Source organism: Hetaerina americana, unplaced genomic scaffold (genome assembly GCF_022747635.1).
Source record: "Hetaerina americana unplaced genomic scaffold, ioHetAmer1.1.p SCAF_5, whole genome shotgun sequence".
Lineage (NCBI taxonomy): Eukaryota > Metazoa > Arthropoda > Insecta > Odonata > Calopterygidae > Hetaerina > Hetaerina americana.
This window is the reverse complement of record NW_027287095.1, coordinates 20,896,596-20,919,343: the sequence shown is the minus strand read 5'-3', so window position 1 is coordinate 20,919,343 and position 22,748 is coordinate 20,896,596. Positions and strand designations below refer to the sequence as shown.

At 33.3% G+C, this 22,748-nt stretch overlaps 1 protein-coding gene across 1 annotated transcript in view; it reads left to right on the top strand.

Moving 5' to 3' along the window:
* The window catches only part of LIMK1 (LIM domain kinase 1), a 38,914-nt gene extending 19,512 nt beyond the window's left edge, over positions 1-19,402 (top strand). The window contains exons 6-14 of the mRNA XM_071593013.1: positions 1,013-1,105; positions 3,305-3,437; positions 4,014-4,306; positions 7,139-7,373; positions 8,194-8,451; positions 9,411-9,662; positions 11,146-11,300; positions 13,526-13,632; positions 16,066-19,402. Of these exons, the coding sequence (XP_071449114.1) occupies positions 1,013-1,105; positions 3,305-3,437; positions 4,014-4,306; positions 7,139-7,373; positions 8,194-8,451; positions 9,411-9,662; positions 11,146-11,300; positions 13,526-13,632; positions 16,066-16,256 (1,717 nt within the window). The 3' untranslated portion in view covers positions 16,257-19,402. The remainder of the gene's footprint in view (positions 1-1,012; positions 1,106-3,304; positions 3,438-4,013; positions 4,307-7,138; positions 7,374-8,193; positions 8,452-9,410; positions 9,663-11,145; positions 11,301-13,525; positions 13,633-16,065) is intronic.
* The last annotated feature ends 3,346 nt before the right edge of the window (positions 19,403-22,748 follow it).

The following is a 22,748-nucleotide window of genomic DNA, read 5'->3' as shown; positions in this document are numbered from 1 at the left end:
CTTGGGTTTAAAGTAATAAAGTCCAGAATTTTTCTCATTTGACTATAGTTTCTTTCCGGTTTAGGAGTTTCGTATAGAATAGGGATTCAAAAATACGTAATTTTTGTATTTTTCCTAATTAATTATTAAAATTGAAATATCTAGAAAATTTCAGTATGTACATCTACAGTTCTAATATGAATGTTGTTATTTAATGATTGAAAATAGTGAAAAAAGGAAGTCAACATTGAAATGTACCAATGCATTTGAGATTCCACAGTATTACTTTATGTTAATCTTGACAAATTATAACAAGCATAGTGAAATACAGATTTCCTTTTTGTTAGAATTAAGTGCAGTGTAGTAAATTGTTCACAATATATTCTTCGATTGAAAAATTCCTTGTGGTATAATATTCCATTATTTTTAATTTGGATTATTGAAAAACTCATTTTTATATCTCCTTTAATTTATTCATTAACTCAAGTCACTGAGAGGCAACTGCCTTTGCGTAATATAGGGTTTGAGGCCATAATTTTTAGGATTTCAATGGTATTTGTTATGAACACTATTGAAATGTATAACACATAGACTGTCCTGATTATTTAATTATTGCAACTTGTGCATTTTTTAAACACTTTTTTAGAAATAACAACAAAATTTTCTTTTTAGGTATTTTGAAGTTCTTTCACTATGATATACCAGGTGTACTCTGTGATACCGTACACTCAAACTCGTATGAATGGGCATAGTAGAAGGCATTATCCTGCTTTGACATTTGGAGACCTTATGTGCTCTGAAAATTAGATTATGCCGGTATGAAAAGCTGTTAAAATAAAAATCATGGATAACATATTAGTGGGAAACAATTTGTTCATACTTAACTATAAAGGCCCTGTAAGTCAGTGTGTTGTGCCTTTTTTTAGATCGTGTTCGTTAGTTTGAATTTCCAGTCAAAACTAAGGGGAGAATTTTATTTGATGCGATAGGCTTCTATATTTCCCATGTGGTATGGGGGCCTTTATTTTTTCAGGTTCCTAACCAACCTTCATGGGAAGGTGGGAAAATTTGCAGTGTCACTTCTGCAAGCTGCATTTAAGTTATGCTGCCACCTGTCCCGCTATAGGTAAAAGGACTTGAATTTGTTGATTGCATCCATTGCATTACTATTTGCAGTTCCATTTCCAATGTTTGTCTCTCATTGCCTGTGCTCATTGCTAGATACCGCATTTGTGAGGAAAATCACTGTGTCCTCTGTTAGTACCATATCCTGGTGTTGAAGACTTAGTCTGCTTGCATTAGATTTTGTCAATAGTGAGCTTGACAATTTAGCTGTAGTGAGTAGCCTTGAATGGTTATTAGGAAATATGGCATCTAGTATAGAGAACTGGTGCTTCATGTGTCTTTATTTTATCCACTTTATAGGTCTATATTGTGTCATGCCTGTTTAGTTTGTGTGCACTCATTTATGGAGGGGCTGTTGTCTTGTGTTTTGCATGTTCAACTGCTAGTTTTATTTTGTGCTAATGCTAGAAAAGTGTTTTTTTTGCACCTATTTGGTTTAACTGTATTTTTTTGTTTGTATCTGTTTGTTTGTTCACTTGTTAATATGCAATTGTATGAATTTGAGCCAATAATTATATAGACTCTTTCAACTTACTTTCTTTTTAGGTAAGGAAATTGACTGTTTAATGTTCTACAGCTCTATAGTTGAATATTTTTTAAATAGTAAAAGCCCAAAAAAATATTCTGGGCAAAATGTTTTGAATAGAATTTTTTTCATCTTAAGGGAAATTTAGAATAGCCCCCAATGTTCCCTCCATGACATTTGAGATTTCCTCTACAAATTCCTCATAGATATTCTGATTACTAAAAGTATATGTAATATCCTAATGGAGAAATTACAAAATGCGTACCTTATTAATAATCTAATTTAGAACTAATTTTAGACTTAGGATAACCATGATGAAAATCTTAAAGTATTCATGTATACATGTTTTTATTTTCTTGCTGTTGAATGCATTTTTTTTTCTATTTTGGCCATGAATGAATATAGTAAAAGGTATGTACATTGAAGCAAATATTTATTACGCTTTAGAGCTTGCAATTCCCACGTAAATTTAATGTGCCTTTATAAATAAGAAGATCTCTGAAAAGCTACCTTGAATGGCATCTTAATTCCAAATCTGTGGTAGCTCTAGCATGTTGCTGTTGATGTTTTAATTTCCAGAAGGTCCAGAATCCAATAACAATTAGTACAATGCTTTGATTAAATAAGAGGACATACGTAGCTATGACTGTAGCATAACAACTTACAATTGAAAATGGTTATGATTGATCATTTTAGTATATGATTGTGCATTTTGATTTTTGTCAAAATCCTTAAAAACTTAAGCAATGCCATGAGGATTTTATTGGTTGATTGATCTTAAGACTCGTAGTACTGTCAAATAAGTTTAGTTTTGTCATTGTTACAGTCTCCAACTCATAAAACAATAAACCTCCTCTTTTCCTACATAATCTATGGGAATTCCTCATTGATGATATGATAAATGTTTGTTGAAACTTAAAATATGTATTTAAACAATTCGCTTTCATTTACTGTCTTAATCACGAGGATTTATGGCACCAATGCTATCTATGTTTATTTATTTCTTCTAATGTTTTGTGATAACTGAATGTTGGAATGGCTTTCATGCATACCTACTTGTTTCTGTAAATGCTTTTGAGTTTGTGTGAAAAAGTAAAATATTATTTGCTGCTATAAATAAGTCTGCAAATACTGTTAATATGTTGTGTGTAATCCAAAAACTTTAGCACAAGATCTATTAAAACTCACATTTTTATAATATATACGCCGAGTTAGATATCCACCAAAATAATAGTTCAAATAAATTGAAATTCTATTTAATAATTACAAGTTTTTATTTCACTATTATGCCTTGAAACAATTTTTGATGGTATAATTAATGTTTATACCTTTTCTTGATCAACTTATAGAAAGTCACAATCAATATATAGACATTTGTGTATGTTTTATGTAAGAAATACAACTTATGGTTACTTAATTGTAACTATTGTAAGTATTGGTGTGTAACATGAAGGTTATGGCACAGCACTTGCTTTAACATCTCTCTCTTCAATTTTCCTTAATTTTTTTCTTCGTAAAAACTTTTGTTTGTGCACTAATTATATGTGTTTACATATTTCTATCTTTGAATATGTTTGCAGAAGTCACTCCTCATTTTTTCATGCTGTGTTGATAGTTAAACTTTAATTTCTGTTGTTAAGTGAATCTATTATTAACATTTTAATTTATTTGCAGGCTGGATATGACCAGTGACCTTATGTCATTACATTTAGGAGATCGAATTTTGGAAGTCAATGGAACTCCTGTAAAGGATCAACCTATTGAACAAATTGAGAATCTCATTCGTTATTCTGATACTGTTCTACAGGTAAAAGACCCAAACACTTTTTATTTCTATGGCCAATTTACTTACAAGTATTCAGTCTTATGTTCGTTAGTATATATTGGAACATTCTTATTATAATAAATATAGTTTTCTGAGCACCAAATGTGATTATAATTATATTTGAAGTTGAAAGGAAAAGTTGTATTTTTGTACACTTATTTTGACAGTTGTCTGCAAAATGTTAGCAGAAATTTTTTCAAATTACTTATTTTGTTAACATATCTATTTATATTTAACCTAATATTCTCTGGGCTACATCATATTTAATTAATTGTTTTAATCGACTTGTGTCTGATGATCAAGTCTTGTATGTACATTTGCCATTTTTTGTTTGTTTGGTGCAGAATAATTTGCAAAACAGCTTTTTTTGGTCTCTTGAGTCTTGTTTTAATAAATAAGTAACCATAAGTGTTTTGATATTATCTCAGCCATCATTATATCAGTCATTGGAAGACTGTAAATAATTAATAGCACAGTACCAGGACAAAAAACTTAAGAATGCTGAATTAATGCTCAATTGAGATATTAATTTATCCCTAATTTTTATTGTGTGGCTAGCTTACCATCGAGCATGACCCTGATGCCCTTCCAAGGCGGAGGCCCAGTTTCCCCTGCTCCCCCCCACCTGTTACTCTGATGGGTCCTCCTCCATCCACCCATGGTCTGACTCGGTCTGCTCCTGTCAAGGCATTACGGGGTGATGGAGTAGGAAATGTACCCGAGAAAGAGAGGATGTTTGCTAGGAGAAGGGATGAAGGCTACATCAGTGGATCCAGGAGCAGTCACCGACAGCTGAGGAGGGGGAAGGGTAGCCAGGAGAGGTCTTCATCCATGTCCCGCCTGCTAGATGGGTACGTAATCTCAATTCTCTCTCATGGTGCCTTAATCTTAGTAGTCTGATAATCTTTGTCAGTCCCTGAATCTTAAGACCGATTGACCCCCCCTTATTCTTTCTTATCCATGACGACAAGCTTTCTAGTGCAATCATAGTTTTTATATTCTACCTCCTGTTTATTTGTTATACCTTTGCCCTATTTGGTTTTCCTTGTGGGGCCTTTCCCTCTATATCCTCTTACCATGTTTCTTTTTTGCAAGTTAGATATTTCAATCTTGGATTAATTACTTGCTGAGGTGTTGTACTCCAATTACATGGATCTTAATGAAACTTATAAATAGTGAAACTGGCTTGATTATGCGATTTGAGAAGGGAAATGATCTATATTGGTGTTAAAAAATAAATTGGAATGTGATCTAAATCCAATGAAATCATTTTTTAAATATGATCTTTCTCATATCACTTGGCTGCTACTCAGTCATTTAAAAAAAAGTTAATATGTGAAAATATATGAAATTTAAAGTGCTGTAGAAAACAATGTGGTTGTTTTACTCAATCCTTCCTTCTTTTAGATTTGTATTCTTGGACACGATGACAATCTATTAAATTACTGTAAAGGTAACATGATTCATTGTAATTTGTTGTGGCAAGCTACTTTAGTGTGGCTGTTGTTCAAGGTGGAATAGATTAAATTCTTTTAATTCTTTCTTTGAATAGGGGTCATGTGTTAAAGTCATGGATCACATCAAAGGTTTGGTGCTTAGGACATTCTTAAACCTGCAGGACTTCTGAGCCATTCATCCTAATTTACTCATTCATAAAGACCTGTGGTCTCTTGCTGAATGCCTGGCCATCTCCTAATGTCTATGTCTCCAATTTCTTGAGACTAGAGTGAAGTACCTTAAGAAGTTTGTGTGAGTCAAAGAAATGAATAAAAATAATTTCACTGAGGAGTGTGTGAAAATGGTTGGAATTAAATTTTTACATATGACTGAAGTGGACATAAGACATGGAGTCCATTTATCAGAAAATAATATTGGTGCAGATCACAAACAGAATAAAGTTTTCTTGATTGGAATTACAACCGCAGACCTTCAGCTTGCGTGGCCAATTGAGCTATCAAGGAATTATAATTATTATTCAAATCCATGAGGGGTTTAACCGACCAAATGCCCTAATTCTTTGGCTAAGAGATTGTACTTGGTAGCTATTAAATCCACCCAAAAAAAATATGGGAATACACAAAAGAGAAAGAGAACAGGGAAAGCAATCATACATTGTCATAAAAAGTATGTACAGTGCGTTTAAAGGCATTCATAACCAGAAGGAAATGAGCCATATTGGCCAACCATACTTCATGCACAAAAACCCACCAAAAGTCAGAAATATGTTGATACAGTTGCAGCTGTATGAAAAAGGGATAGAAACTTTGTAACATCTGCAGTTCTTTGAATATAAACTTATATAAACTATGTATAATATATTTATTTACTAGGGATGAATGCCTATTAGTATGAGGGTAGGGTGAAAACTAATGCACACGTGCTTGTAGACTGCAAACAAGATGACCTTCAGAAGCACTCCTGGTGGCATGTGGAAGTAACATTCCCCCTCAACATGCATACACAGGTTTGAGGTTGTTTCATTCATCCACTGTATTTCAAGAAGGGAAGTATGGAGACATGTTCTAGTGCTACGTCAGCGCGAGTTAAGCGGCGTGCTGTTATCGAATTTTTAACCACTGAAAAAGTGACCCCTACTGAGATTCATCATCATTTAAAGGCTGTTTATGGTGACGATGCTGTTGATAGGCGTACTGTAAATCGATGGGTAGAAAATTTCATGGTTTTAAGCCTGGAAAAGCCATAATTGTTGATGAAACCCGCGGCGGATGTCCTATCACTGCCACAGACGATAAACATCGCAAACACGTCAAAGATTTCATTCAAAATGACCGGCGAATCACTCAGAAGCATATCTCAAGCCATATTGTAATATCCAAGGAAGAAGTTGAAGTTTGTTGTTTTAAAGGCAGCCAGGCACCAATAATCGTGCAACATAACACCACTTGTCGACACACCTTGTGTGCAACTGGAGAAGCTCTGCGAAACCTGAAATTTGAACTGATTCCACACCCTCATTATTCCCCCAATTTTTTCCTCATTTCAAGAGATACCTCGAGGGTAATCATTACACCTTGGATGATGAGGTGAAGGCAGCTGTCAAGTCCTGGATTCGAGAAAAGTCGGAAGAGTTTTTCAGTGACGGAATGAAAAAACTTGTTACAAGTTGGGAGAAATGTGTTTGCCTTAACGACCACTATGTTGAAAAATAAATGTATGACTTTGAAACTTAAGAATTGTACTTGAATGTACTCTTTGCCCGATCTTGCTATTTGTTTCGGTTCGCGCTCTACAAGCATTTGTGCTAATACTTTTCAGCCTACCCTCGTATTATACATGAGTAGTGATCTTTTTGTCATTATAATCATAAAACTTTCTCCATTGTCCTCTGTAATATTGCCAATCAATTGTTGGATCACAATAAAATGAAGTCCTGACACTTATTAGTAACAGTGTCTAGCAGTTAAGGGATTGGTTTTTTGATAGATTCTAGCCCTACACTCAACTGATTCTAATGATGGCTTTTCTTGTGATGTCATTCAGTTGAAATAAAGGTGTTAATATTAGTTCAGGCTGGCAAGTATTTACATGGTACCCAATTCCAGTTAAAGTAGCAAAATGTTTTAAACTATCATGACATTTCCCTGCTTTACCTAGAGTGATGTATATCTTCTCTGTCCATATGTGTCTGAGGTGTTATTGTTTTTCATTTTTCAACCATACAGGTCACCAACTTCCAATCGAGACAATTGTGATCTTTCACGGACTCATTCTTTTCGTGTGGAGCCTACCAAAAGTCAACGAATTTTCCGTGCCTCAGATCTCGTAAAAGGAGAACTCCTTGGCAAAGGGTTCTTTGGACAAGTGTACAAAGTGACTCATCGAGACACAAGTGAAGTTATGGTGCTCAAGGAATTGTACAGAGTGGATGAGGAAGCACAACGAAATTTCCTTAAAGAAGTTAGTAGTTCCCATCCTTATGAGTTTTAAATATTCAATGAAATCGGAGATATACGTAGCCCAGTTATACGTAACTATTCTCTGTGAGTAGTTTTAAATTGGTCCCAGTGGGAATGGTAAGAAAAGACTGTAATTTACATCTGTTTATATGTAACTGAGCATCACACACAAATTCACAAAGACCATGTGTTCCTTCTGAAACCAGTATGGATGGGTTTTTTTTTCTTTTCATTGAAATTTTGTTATACCTGATGTTATAAATTGCTCACTGTGAGATGTCACTGAAATAATTTAGAGTTTTATTAGCAACGATGAAAGGTAGTTTTTTATACACCCATGTTAAGTTGGTACTTCTGGTACACAGTGTTGACTCCAACGAAACCTTTTTTGTTGTTTGCAGGAGAAAGTATAATCAAGTGCTCACTGACAAAAATTCTCATCATTTAGTGATGAATAGCAATGGATTTCTTACAACTATAATTAATTTGATAGTCCTTCAAATAAGAAAATACTAATTTATGGCCTTGTGTCATGGTTTTTTGCTGAAGTTATTCACCAACTTAAGTCCTTATAAAGTAATTAGTATTTTTAAAGTTTGCAGCAAATATTTTTACAGAGAGTACTAGGCTAATTTTCCGTGTAGATATGCTAAACATTCTTGCTTATATCAAGTGCTCATTGTGGTAGTAACTTCGAAAGAGAAACCAGGAGTTTTATCCGTATTGGTTACTTTCCTATTAGTCATCTGCTTTTAAACTGATCAGGTTCTTTTGTATGTCTTTAAATGTGCCTAATATAACCCTAACTATTTACCTTAAAGGTGGCAGTGTTAAGGAGTCTTCATCACCACAATGTCTTGAGGTTTATAGGTGTTCTCTACAAAGACAAAAAATTGGTGCTTGTGACAGAGTTTATCGGTGGAGGTACTCTTAAGGACCTCATCCATGATTTGTCAGAGCCTTTGCCATGGGAGCAGCGAGTTTGTTTTGCCAAAGACATTGCATCAGGGATGGCTTATCTTCACTCAATGAACATTATTCATCGAGACTTGAATTCTCATAATTGTCTTGTAAGAGAGGTGAGTTCCTGCCGATAATTAATTGAATGGTGAAGGGAAAAAATGGTCAAAATTGTTAAATTGTTGAGATAGTGTATAGTTGGGTTCTGAGATCCTACTCACAAAATGTGCTACTTCATAAAACCGTTTTATGTGTTGCAGCTGTAATAAAGTGCATAAAAAACTTTAAAAAAATGAATCCATATCCACCCAGTAAATTATTAATTAAAAGCCAAAGATGAGGTATTTTAAACTTCTCGGGATAGGTAATATTGATTTTTGCTTGGTAATATTATGTTTTTGACATGGTATCACTTAGATCTTTGCAAAATCGAAGAAATATGCCAACTCTAATGGTATATAATAAACTGGTGCTTTGCCATGGCACTTCTGAAGGAATAATTAATTAGTTAATGGTGAGTAACACCGGCCATTCCTCCTGACAATTTTCTGGAAATTCTCCACTTTGGTTGAGGGCGATTTTCCCCCTTAAGCTACAGGGATGATTGAAAATCAGCTTTCATTATAAAATTCACCATCTTGGTGATTCATAAAAAGGGGGTAAACATGGTATAGCCACTCCTCATTTTTCTCAGCAATGACATTATCTTGTTGATGGAATCCAGCAAAAGCCAACGTGTGTTCATTGATGTATGTCGAAGCTTCATTGTTGAGAGGTGCATTTGAGATAGGTTTCATATTTAGACTCTACTGTGGAGGATTCATGGTCCGGTTCTTAGTAGGGAGGTTGGTTTTCTTGAATGCAATTCACATGCTCTGGAGCCAGGACTAAGACAATTCATTATACAGATGTCATCATTGTAGAGTGGTTCCTGAGATGGAAGTTTTACTGTATCAAATATGGGTAATTAGGAAAACCCAAAAGTATTTGTCTTTGATGATGTGGAGGTATTTCAAATTTTATGTAACACTCTTGAGTAGAAAATATTTTGCTCATATTTGACATTGTTCTCTTTCAGGACAAGACTGTGGTTGTTGCTGATTTTGGGCTGGCTCGAATCATATCACAAAGTGGAGGGCTTGGGGGCTCACCAGCAGGGGCAGCTGATAGGCGTAGGTATGGCAAGCAGATCTGTGGCAGAAAGAGATGTGAAAGGAAGAAGAGGTATACCGTAGTTGGGAATCCATATTGGATGGCACCAGAAATGATGAAGGGCAAGAAATATGATGAAAAAGTTGATATCTTCTCTTTTGGAATTGTGCTTTGTGAGGTGAGAAGTTTTTTTTTTAAATTGGTCAACAAAAGCTTCTCTAGCTTTTGGTATCTACATCTAAAGTGTATCCTATATGTCACCAAGTAGTTATATGTAGCACTGGTAGTTCATAATTTACAATATTACTGGAAAAATGAATATTTAAATGTGGATTTCATTTATGTCCTTAGAAATCTGCTAGCAATATGTATTTTTTGGCAAAGTACCATAGTCCAACTATCAAATGACCCCTAAGAAACCACTGGCTTTACATGGCTGGACTCAGTCCGGATTAAGCAGGTGCCACGATTACCTAGGGTTTACGGTAGTTTGCACATTGTTAGGACCACCCGTCACCGTGTGGAGGGTCTCAGTAACAGCGTTTCTTTTCATTTAACAATGAAGTACCTGGAAGGCTGAGTTTGTCATGGAAGTGACTGAAAGTTAACCTTTTGCTATACTATTTCAACTGTGTGTAACTATAGGTCAAAGTATATGGAGTAATAATATATGATTAATAAGTGATAAATTTGGAATGAATTCCGTTTTATTTTCTTTTCATTTGAGTAAGAACTGTTGGAACCAAATGTAATGATTTCCTGAACATAAACCAGACAAGACATTAATCAATAACCCAACAGTGACCTTCCTATTATTTTTCAAAAATAAATCCATATATCCTGGCTCTGATGCACCAGGATTTTTCAGGTCAGAATTCACGAAAAATAATTGTAAGGCAGGAAAGATCAAATTATTTTTCTGTTAACACTGTTACTTACGAACGACGCAAAACAGTGATATGATAGTTTTTTTTAACAACAGCAAACACTTTCTATGCCTGATATGGAAAAAACATGTAATAGTAAGTATACTTCTGATGAATGGGTGAAACTTGCACTTATTGGTCAAAATTATACCAATGTACATATGGCCCATAAGAGTCAGGCTGATTTTAGAGCTCATTTTGGAGTAAAAAATAGTTGTCTTATGGGCTGGGAAATATGGTAGTATCAATTCAGTATGATAATAAAACACGGTTGCCAAATGTTCTGCATGGAAGCACAGGTTAAATATGTATTAGAGTGAAAATATTGGAAAAATAAAGCAGAAAAATGTAAACAGCAAAAAATAATAATGATTTTCCAGACATCAGGGGCTGTATATACATTGGAAGAATAGGAAAGTTGACAACTAAAAATAAGTTGCAATTAAAGGAAAACTTACATTCTGATACTGCAAACCAGGAATTTTACTGTATGTTTGAAATCAATTGCTATTTGCATGAACATTTTTATTGTATTAGGATCACTGCAATATATCTTTATGTTCTTATTATTTATTTTAGTTAGCCCATTTCTTGGTTGGCATATCAATTTAAAATTTTTTTTTAAGGGAACAGACTAAGTTTTGCTCCATGTGTGTTCATTTAGCAAACTGAATGAAATAATATTTTTGCATATATTAAAAAAGTAACACTTGCCTCAATCTAATTTGCCTTTAGATAATTGGCCGTGTCCATGCTGACCCGGATTTTCTTCCTCGGTCATCTGATTTTGGTCTTAATCAAAATATATTTCGTGAGAAATTTTGCTCTGAGTGCCCAGAACCTTTCTTCAAGGTTGCCTTTCTCTGCTGTGATCTCAATCCTGACAAACGGTAAGTAGTCTAATGAGTCTCACCTCTTGATGCTTAATTATATTTTTGTAAACACATTCTGCTAAATAACATGCATTATTTATTCATGTAAAATCAGATGATAAATTCTAAGAGGAAGAATGTAAGATGTATTACAGTGGACCCATATGTTATACATATTTCATTGCCGTATGTATCAATTCCATAGGATTGGTCATATTGTGGTTTTGTCAAATTGGTTATGTAGTGTTTTCTTGCCTTGTGATGGATTCCCGGTACAATGCGTTTGATTTATGATGTTATTTGTTCACCTGAGGCAAGTTAAGGAATTAAGCATCGGCTAGTCAAGAAAAAATTACTTATTACTGTAAAAGGTCTTCCTATTTTAAGTAGTTAAATTGCATTTATTTCACTGTTTTTATTTTTACTATTTTCAGAATGAGTTATTTAAGACTTTTTTACTGTAAAATAATTTTTCTTCTTCTCTATTTTAGCTTAAAATTAATGAAATTAATTTTTCTGGTATTTTTAGATTCCTAAACTATTGCATCTTTAAGTTTTTAAATTCAATGAGACTCATGAGGACATTCTTGATGGCATGGATTTTTCTAATTAGCTTACCATTCCATCATATTTCTGACCAACTCGTGTTAAAAATTCTGGATAACATGCTTTAGTATTCCCTTTTACTTGTCCAAAAAAATATTCAGTGCATAAATAGTCGACACTTAAGGTAAATTTAAAAAAACATGCAAAAAATAATTTTTCATATTAAGGATCAGAATCACTTGAAACCAGTTAAAAGAGTTGTAGAAAAAACATTTGGTAATGTATGGAGTTGAAAGCTAAAAAGCATGAACTTGCCATTAACCTATTTTATTCTTCATGATGTTACCTCAGCACATTTATAGTGGTTTATTAGTATTCAATGTGACCATTTTATCAAAATAGTGGAAGTACAAGTATTCTGTGTTACTAGAAGCTAGACAAGGGATGGAATATGAACCATGGAGGAACATGTTTGTAAAAGCCAAATTTCATCTGAAGATTAGCTTAATCTCCACTGTGACTCACTTAATTTGTAAAGAATTGAATGTATTGAGAAACCATATATTAAACGTCCATTTTATATCTTTAATAATATTGACTAAATGAATTGTTGTTTTGTCATAAATTATCGCTGCCAAATAATATTTTTAAATTTTTGAGTCATAAAATCCCCACTCTTTAAGTATTGCTATGCATACATTGTATGATTGCAACTTTCTAAATAAAGAAAACCTTATTTGCTTATTTTACTGGTCAGTGCTTTCAAAATCCTGGGTTCCTTCACAAACATCCTAGCAGAGTAAACGGTGTGTTTTATTACTAAACTTTATTCATGCATGGCTTGGAGAAATTATGGATGATAGAGTTTATTATAAAATAATGGCCTGTTCTTATCATCGTGCATTGTACAATAATAGAATTGGGCAGAGTGATGTAATATGTGGCCAACTACTACATCCAATTTTGGAGCTTGACCTCTTTTAACAAATAACTTTAAACTGAGATGCAGCATTTAGTGGTTGTTTACATTTTTTTAGGGGGTAGTACTCTTTCCTTGGAAGTGTTTTATTTAATGTGATGCACAACTTAAATTCAAACATTTTGTAGTCAATCTGTAATGAAACATCCATAGAACTCTGAAAGAAGCCACGACTGTAACTTTGTATGGAGTCATCCTCTAGTGTAAGATGTGCATGTACATTAAAATGTAGAGTTTTCAAATTGTAAAAAAAAACTCACCTTGATGGAAACAAATTATTTATGGGTCTGTCTTGCATAATTATGTCCAACTCCTCTATATAAATATGCAGAAAAGTACTGTAGCATTTATTAAATATTTTCTTTAGTCCTTCTAAGTAGCCCATACAATTGTGTATTGTTCTATGGCAAATAAATTTATCTATCTATTTAGGTAATCCAATTACCTTTGGGCATCGTGTCTTGTCAGTCATGTAAAATAAGATAGTATAAATTGATACCTGTTCTAGTTGAAATGTTATGATTCTATATGGAAACAATTTGTATAAAAAGAAAGATATGTATGTTGATTGTTTATATTTGACAAATGATTAACGTCAATTGTCCAAGAGTTCCATACCAAGAGCCCAACCACTTCTTAGTTCAAGTTTATTTGCTCTAATTAACCATTGCTACACTTGTTTGAAAGACTAAAATATTTTTTATACTCTCCATTATAGACCACCATTTGAAGTGATGGAGGTTTGGTTAGAAGGATTAGCGATGCATCTGTCTGTGGGCGCTGCAATGCCTTATGACCTGGAATATGATATCTATCATTATACTGGTAAGTAAAATCTTATATCCTCCATACCATCCAAAGTAAAAGCATTAATAATATTGTATATACCACGTAAAATGCTAATCATTATGGCCTGAATGAGAAAAATCAAAAGTTAAGAGTTACAATCAAAAGAAACTTGATTTCTCTCCACAAATTTAACTGTTACCATTTTTAAATGGCTAATTCATGTGTTGTGAATTGGTTATTTATTAAGTAATATATCAACTCATCTACTCACATCCTTAACTCTTCATTTAACCATCATATGTTACTATATGGATAGGGATTTAAGTGAACTCAAATTTTGCATAAAAACTCATAAGCAAGCTTTAATGTATAAATTGCTTGAAAACTAAAATAGGGCACAAATGTGCCTTTTTGGTGGATGTAAAGTGATTAATGTAAGTTATTATGCTTACTGTCATATAAATTGGATTTCAAAACACAAGTTTGGTGAAACTTTTGAGAATTAAACATGGACCTTTTATGTAGCTTTGCTTATATGATATTTTTACTTAAGATTAGCCTATGAACCTGTATATAATAGATGAGGCAACTTATTGGTACTTTTCTTAGTTCTGTCATTCCTAATCATTTTGGTATGCATACACATGGAGTAACTCTGATTGTGTTACTGGAGGGACCAGTGGGAAAAATATTTAAAATTGAGAATGAGGAGGAAAATATTTTGCATATGGATTGCCATGTTTTGCAATGGAAATATCTCACAAGATTATAATAAAATGAATAATTCTGGAAAAACTTTTTAAACATCTGGTGCTCTTAATGTAATTGAAAATGGATTGGAAAATTTGAATAATGTCTATCATTTAGGAAGTTTTACTAAATACAATAAGGTTTCATACACCCACATATCTTCTAGCTGAATCTAGTTTCTGTTCATTTTTTGCATCATTAATTAATCAATAATAAATAATTATGTAATATATGAAAAATAATGAGTCAATATCAAAAAATGAAATATCATGTAACTAAGGTCAATCGCAGCTATAGTGTTAGCTTTAGTGGTTCAAAAGAAACACTCCCATAGACAATTTTGGCATAATGGTTAATGCAGTTCAGATAACCATGCAGGCAAATAACTAGTCAGAAAAAATTAAATAATTGATTAGAATACTCCATCGCTAAGCACTTTATTAGCAAAAACTGATTTTTATGAATCAATATGTATAATAAACCATAAACACAGCAATTAATCCGAAGGTCAGTTTGGTAGGTTATGGTAGAGTTCACCCAGTATTAAGCCCGACTGCATGTGAAGTTCACACATCAGGGTAGTTCCTTTCCCTGTGCCGTTTATGTTTTCCCAGGAAGATATGTACCCAAAAAATCACACAGCTTGGGTGGAGCTGAAGGTGCCCAGAGAGGCTTGCCTGGGAATCGAACCGGGGCCCTCCAGTCAATAGTCCAATGCTGTACCCCTGGGTTACCCCAGCCTAGTTATATAGTATTTAATTTAATAAGATTTAATCTTATATTATGAATAAAACCTGTAAAATAATGTGAATATAAATCAGCTCGTAATTTCTATAGTGCATTGTGATTTCCTGTAAATTCTGGCATTCGGGGACAGAAAGCGTGGTTTTGATTGTGTTGATTTGTATTCAGAACTGGCAACATTTGTATAAATTCAAGGATAATATCAATTTAGCATCTGTAAATTAAAGATTTCACTTTGTTATTTTAATATAAAATCAGCTAATGTTTTCTTATGACATAGGAATCAGAGTGCTTCCCCTGTAGTTTTGTACATGTCCGAAAAATTTGCCATACAGAAGGGATCCATGATCTGAGGATATTTCATCTTAGACTCATTCTTCCATGAAATTCCAGGTAAAAATTCCCCCATGAACTCACATTGTAGCAGCTCTCTCTTGGTGTGTGTCAAAACCTTCTTAACAAAATGCATTTGATTACCTGTTTTTATTTATTCCCTTTTCCTTAACACATTTCACATTCTTAAATAATAATATTTTTAGTTCATCCTAGTTTTTCACAGTTCACAGTTTTCCATATGAATGGAGCTTTCTGAGGAAATAAGGTAATGGGGCCTAACTATGTTCAAGAATGTCTCCTCCCAAATTATTCTTCCATAAGATATGAGCAGTGTCCATGGAAAACATTAAAAAAGCAAAGAGATACTTATAAAAGATTACGGTTGTGCCACCTACCTTTCTTACTAAAGTCTCATCATCTTCATTATAGAATGACTCTAGATTAGGGTTTACTGTGTAAATATTTAGATATTAGAGCATCATCCCTGGGTTTGTAATTTTAAATATCAATTTGCCTGTTGTAATTGATTTTCTATCCATTTTCTTCTGTGTCCCCACTCTTGCAAAATGTCAAGTGTTCCTATTCTATTGTCGCGCTTGAAGTAACCTGCTAATGTTGCTTATTTCTCATCATTAATAGGTCGCAGCACAAGTTCCTCAGAGTCTACAACTCCAGAGGCCTTGACCCCAGAAGCACATCGATCTATACCTACTACTCCACCTCTTCGCCCAATTAAGGAGGGAACAGTGATTGCTAGGGGAAATCCTGCCAAACATCCTCAAACCCCAACCATTAGACCGCCCTCTCCAGTTGAGAGCACGGCACTGTGATGGAAACCAATCTGTACGTGGAGGATCTAATCTGTCTGCCATTTCACTATGGCATCATTAAAGGTTGTACTATAAAGATCTCAACAAGTTTAGCCCCTGCCCACTTGTTACAGATTGCAATATAAATCTGGCATGTACTTGGCAGCTGCCTTTGCGAGGCATTTTTTATCATTTCAAGGTCTTGGACCATATTTTTTTAAAGTTTTAATGTTTTTTGGAATATACCATTCCAAGAGAAATTGGCATTGTCTGCAATGAATTTCTTCAATTACATTCCAGAGGAATGTAATTATTAGCATCGTGGGTGTTTTCCAGGGTAGTCAGTAATATACTGAGGTTCAGACAGATTCACAGAAAAGTTATAATAGTTGAGGGTAATTTTTTATAATTATTCTCAACTATTGATACAATTATAAAAATTCTAATCACAAGAATTGCAAAGTAAATATATTTGTATTTCATAGTGAGTCAAAGTCCATCAGATGCTGCACTTGTTCCTCAAATGTGATAAATAGTTTTATTCAAAATTGATTGACAGATATTATTAGTGTAAAATATCAATTCAAGCATTTGTATAATAGCATTTATGTATGTATAAGTATCTTGTGGTGCTTAAGAGGCTTATATGAGGATGTTAGTATGTAAAATATTGTTTTATGACTGTTGCTAGAATGGCAGCATGTACTTAACTCTAAAATTGTTTTTACAGCTCTCTAAAATGATTTATTCTTGTTTATTATGAGTTTTTTTTGTTTTATTGAAATTTTATTTAACAGTCTTTGTTTAATTTTATTTTATTATGAATAACTCTTCAGAGTTAATGCAGAGTTAAGTTTATTACAATTCTAAAATGATAACATGCTAGTAATTCTAAATTACAAATAATTATATAAATTACATTAACATAGTTCCAATACTCCTTAATTAAAATTCAAAACATTTCATGTGCCTCAAACAATAAGTGGTTTACTTCTGTAACACTTGTTGCCACCTGTATGTTAAATGGGTGGAGATCATGTCAAGAAATTTGTTTGCCCATAACTGGTTGAAGGGGACAACCTTTGCAACCTATGTCATAGGTTAAAACTGGTAGGATTATTAAATCAAGTCTGTTGATGTAAGGTTTGCTGTGGGAGGCAAGGCCTTGCTTATCTCAGGAAACATAGGTCTATGTCAGTGCCTCTCTTAATTGTAGCATTTATTAGCTGGGACCTTATGTACAAAAGTGCCATGTGATTTTTAAATATTGCCAAAAATAATACCCCCACTCCTTTTTCCCACTGCCAGTATGTGTTTTGCTTGTTTGTAAGGTTGAAACATGCGTTTACTCCTAAATTGAGAAGAAACCATAATAGGCATTCCAAATGTATATAACTTTAAAAAGTGTGTAAATATTTTTATTTTTGTTGTTTTTTGCTCATTTAAAAAATACCTCTTTTTAAAATGGGCTGGAGATGTAAATGAAAGCTTGAAAATGCAGTGTTGTGCACGTAATCCTTGTTTTTTTTATCTTTCTTTTTGATATCACTTAGTTTCTAAATAGCAGTAACACCCACTTGCATGGCTCCAAAATTCACATGCTCCACAGTTTTATAAGTTTTTTTAAGGAAAATTGAGGAAATTTGGCATCTCTTTGAGTCAATGTCAAATTATGTGAAACATATGAGGAGGCACATAATTTTTGAGCTTATTTTTCTTATGTTAGATTATGATTAAAGTTTCTAGACAAATTTTAACATTTTAACATTTCTGGGAAATACATTTGGTTTTTATTCTCCAATCCAGATCTTCCCTGTGGGACCAGGTTCAAATCCTGGTGGTGGCAGATTTTTTCAATGGTATTCTAATTCTTACTGGTGGTGCTATATGTGGAGTACTTCAAGTAAGGTACACCAACTATTGGATAGGATGTTAAACCATGGGGCCTTTGGCACCTTTCTTTAAGAGTAGGCTAATGCTGATGCTAGGTTTCTACCCACCTGTCCTACTTTTCCTGAGTATCCTACCTCTACCAAATAACCCACCTATCCCAAATGGTGCAAATAACTTGAGAGGTCAGTCCTCATAATGCTTACTACTAAGGTCAGTCCTCATAATCCTTACCTAAGTTCTTTTTACCATTTTGGCATTCTATTAAAATATTTCCGTACTAAATAAATGGGAGATAAATTTGGAAAGTTACAGTGGGGAAACTGCATTATGTTATATGAAATTATAAAAGTCATACATGAAATAGAGGAAAAAGTTTGACAGTTGAACCTTGGAGAAACTATTGGAAAAAAGGGTTTTAACCATAGCTATATCAAAAATCACCATTATTATCAATCATCAACCAAGAATGTAGTGTGGTAAGTGAAGGCAGAGCTCACCCCATTCTAAGCTCCACAGCATGCAAAACTTATGCATTGTATAGGGAGATCATTTCACTCCCCTGTGCCATCTGAGGGATCCTAGAAAGTTCCTCGTACCCAGAAACTAACGCAGCCTGGCCCTGGTGCGTGCTCTAAAAATTCAAAACTAGTTGGTTTGTAACCTAAGATATTACCCACCAAGTTACTACAATCAGTGTAGAGGAAAAAATGATTCATCAAATTAAAAGCTCTGCATCATACAGTGAATTAGATAAGAATCATTATATTAGTGCTACGCAGAATCATATGTAGCTATTAAATGATGTCTCCATGTTCGAGGTGCATCATCCCAATGTTTTCATTCTGCCCTTGCTTCCAGTTTTTGAAATCCAAATTTTGACTAACTAACCCAGCATCTTGCGGATTTGCGATATCTACCCTATCCAAAACTTTTTTGTGTAGCTGTATTAGTATTCTTATTGGTCAAGCCATAATGTAGTTCTATCAATGATTTTAATTCACTTTAGCAACATAATGTTTTTAAACCTCTAAAAAAATTATTTGAAATGAAGTCATATTTCATATTGATTGCATTTGTGCATTTGAAAGAAATATCAAGAAATAGGGAATACTTGTTTTTTTTAATATTTGATTCTATTTATTTGGAGGGGGAGAAGTGGAGTTGAAGCATTGAAACTCCTCACAGTATTATACAATGCAAGCTATTTTCATTAAAATTGGTTATATTTAGTATTATCATTTAACATATTGAAGAAACATTATTAGAAGTCTCATGAATGGTTATACAATGAAATTTGAAACTTCTTTCTACTTCGAAAAATATTATGATTATACTGAAAACAATTTTAGTAAATGCAAAACAGAGAAAGATAAACTGTATTTTCTTGTTACCTTGTGATGAACTTAACACTTGCTTTTAGGATTCCTTGGAGTCAAAAGCAGTGCTGCATGTTTCTTGTACTGAAAATCATATTGTCATGCAAAGTGTGTTTTCATACCAGCATAACGAAGCAAGCTAGGACAGGAAAACTGATATTCATAGTGTGTTGTCGGACTGCTTGATTAATTCTGCTTTTGCTCTTATTTCCAAATTCTCTGGAAACCTTTTTCATTAATTCTAAAATATTGCTTTCTATTTTAATGCTGTGAGATTGCTTTATGCGTTGACTTGAGGAAACGCTCTAGAAAATGGGCCAAAAAATCTTTAAGAAAAATTAAGTAATCCAAATTTATTCTTGGCTTGGCTGTCACACTTTTTACTGAAAGTAATATCTACAAAAAAACAGTTCTTAGTGTGCAAGAGAACTTTTTCAGAGGTCTCTGGGTGCCTTGGTATATTTATCAGCTTAAGTGTTAATAGTCGTCCACACTTGTAGAAAGTAAAATAAGAGGAAAATCTTTCACTGGAAGTGAATGAAAATTACTAGAAATATGTGCTGTAAACCACCCTTATTTTGAACACGTGAAGATGACATCACGTATGAGGAAAGAGAAAATAACAGCAGAAATGATTGAGCAGCAGTGATGATGAATTTCAGGAATTCTATGGTGAATAAACTTTGATATAGCTGCTAATTTTTTAATGTAAAAAAATATTTTTTTTCATATTAAGTGTTAACATTAAAATATTTGGTCCTTTTCTGCCTGATCCAAATGTTTGTTATAAATTCTAACATGAAAAATGACAGTGCATCATATGTGCCAATACGTCTTATGAGCTGGGAAATATGGTAATTCATTCTATTATTAAGTCCTTGCAATTATCCACCTTACAATGAATATTCAAAATTTCTAACACACAAAGTCTAAGATCATCATCATAATTGTTTTTTTTTTCATTATTTGTAAGGAAATAGTCCCTGTCAAGATATCATCCTTTCAAGCTGATTGAACCTGTAATAGCTTGTGATTAATAGCATCTCTTTTTGTGGGATGAACAATATTAAATACTTCTCCATGGTTTACTAAATTTCACTTTTGATGAACTATGCAGAAAGAATCTCTTCCTTTTGATCCTTCCTGTTACTTGTCACAGAAGATACTGGGTAGGGTTTGAAGCCAAAATTGGTCCTCTCTTTGGAGCCACATGACAGTCTCTTTATGTTTCATCTTTATCTCAGATAATCTTAACTCCTCTTTGATAATCTAATTTTCTTCACTTTACCCATTCATTAGGTAATGCAGTTACTTATTCTCTGGTGAAAAAAAAACAGATAAGGGCATCATGCTATTTCATATTTGCTTTCTATGATGAAGAAGTGTCATGTTGACCTCTGCCTGTAATTACTCCATTGCACTGCTCTCTTACAGAGGAGATTATAAGATTAAAATGACACCTATGCCATTATGGTTATCAATGATTTAGGGTACTCCCTCAATGAAACTAGTATTGTGCTAGGCTGATAAATTTACAATTCATATGTCAATTTATTTAATATATTTAAAAATATACCATATTTGGATAATGATTTAGATAAATAATTCTGTTATAATTGTGAATTAGTTATTCCAGGGTTCTCTTTCAAATTATTATACCAACCGGTTAAACCCTTCCGTTATTGTGATTGTTTTATGTTCCTACTTCTAAGGGGTCCTTTACACCATATTTTTCACTTAAGTTGGTAAATAACAATTTTCACCATGAAGAAAAAATAAGTGTAAAGTATGTAAACTATTTATGGGTGAACAGTAAATTCCAGCCTTCCCAAATAATATATGGTCTTAGAAATGTGTGAAGGAGCTCTTTGACAGTATTTGTTGGATCATTCAGGATTTCTGCAGTGCAAGTAATTAGCGTAAATGAAGATTTAATGATTATTTACAATTTCTAAATGTAAGTTTCAGTAGTTGCGAGTTTCAGTTCTAAGAGATTGGATGTCGTTCGAGGAATTACAATATCAGAATTCATAAATATTTTTGTTTTGATAAAATAAGTATATTGATTTGTCAATATGCATCACCCAAGGTGTGACAGACTTTGAAATTGTGTGAAACCGGATACTCTATTCACATAGCAGAAGTTTTTAGTCCAGTAGCATTGCAGGAGCTTGCGATTTTACCTCAATCTGTCATGTTCTCTTAGCCAAAGGTTCAAATAGCCTGGTTTTCATTCTAGGTTGGATTCTCATCAGCCCAGCAATAGGTCAATGACTCATATTCTCTATGATTTATCATTATTCTAGAGCTGGTAATCCTCAATTATGGCAAAAAAATGATCACAATTTGGAAGTACCTAAAGTATAAATACACATGAACTATTAATGCAGAAAAGTCCTTATGGCGTAGTCTAAGACAGAAATTTGGTTTATCTATGTTTAACATTTTATTCGGCAAATTAGTTTTCTTATATTGCCATCATAATTACTGAGAAATATGGTTAATAGTAATAAATTTCTATTATTGAATTGGGATTTAATGCATTGAATATGCATGTAATTGTATATACAAGATGTAATACAAACTTGGTGAGACAAGTTGCAATAGTAAAGGGTTAAAAGGTCAATGTGCATATTTACTGAGTTTTTTCACTATTACTTGTCTTATGTGTTGGGATATACATATATGGTACTTTTATTGAAAACCCCTTTCTATCTTATCAAATTATACCTACAAATGGGTTTCATTCGGATCAGAGAAAAGTGTAGTAGAGGTTATGCTGTAATTCAACAGAGGAGTCATTTTAAAGAAAAGGCACTAAACCCATTACTGAAAAATTTACAGTATACATAGTAATTTCAAGTTGTATGTTGAAAGGATTTGCATTATATAATAGTCCTTCAATATTTATTTGGTAGTTGTGTCCACCCTATACCTACCTTAACCGGCAGATTACCTAAACAAATAGTCCTATCTGCCAATTACTGATAATTTTAACTTCATTTTAATTCTCTCTTGGAAAAAAGGGTAATATTTCAACATTCTTTTAACACCCAGCTTATAAATATTTCTGAAGTTAATGACCGGGGCAGTTAACTCCATTTGGGATGCATGCTCTACAAATTGCTTATTTTCTTCCCAAAGTACACTTGTTACATTTAATTTAATATCTGGTGATTTTTACACAGGAAACCTACTTTTTTCATTGCCTTTTCAAAAAACCTTGATACAATTTGAATTTTGA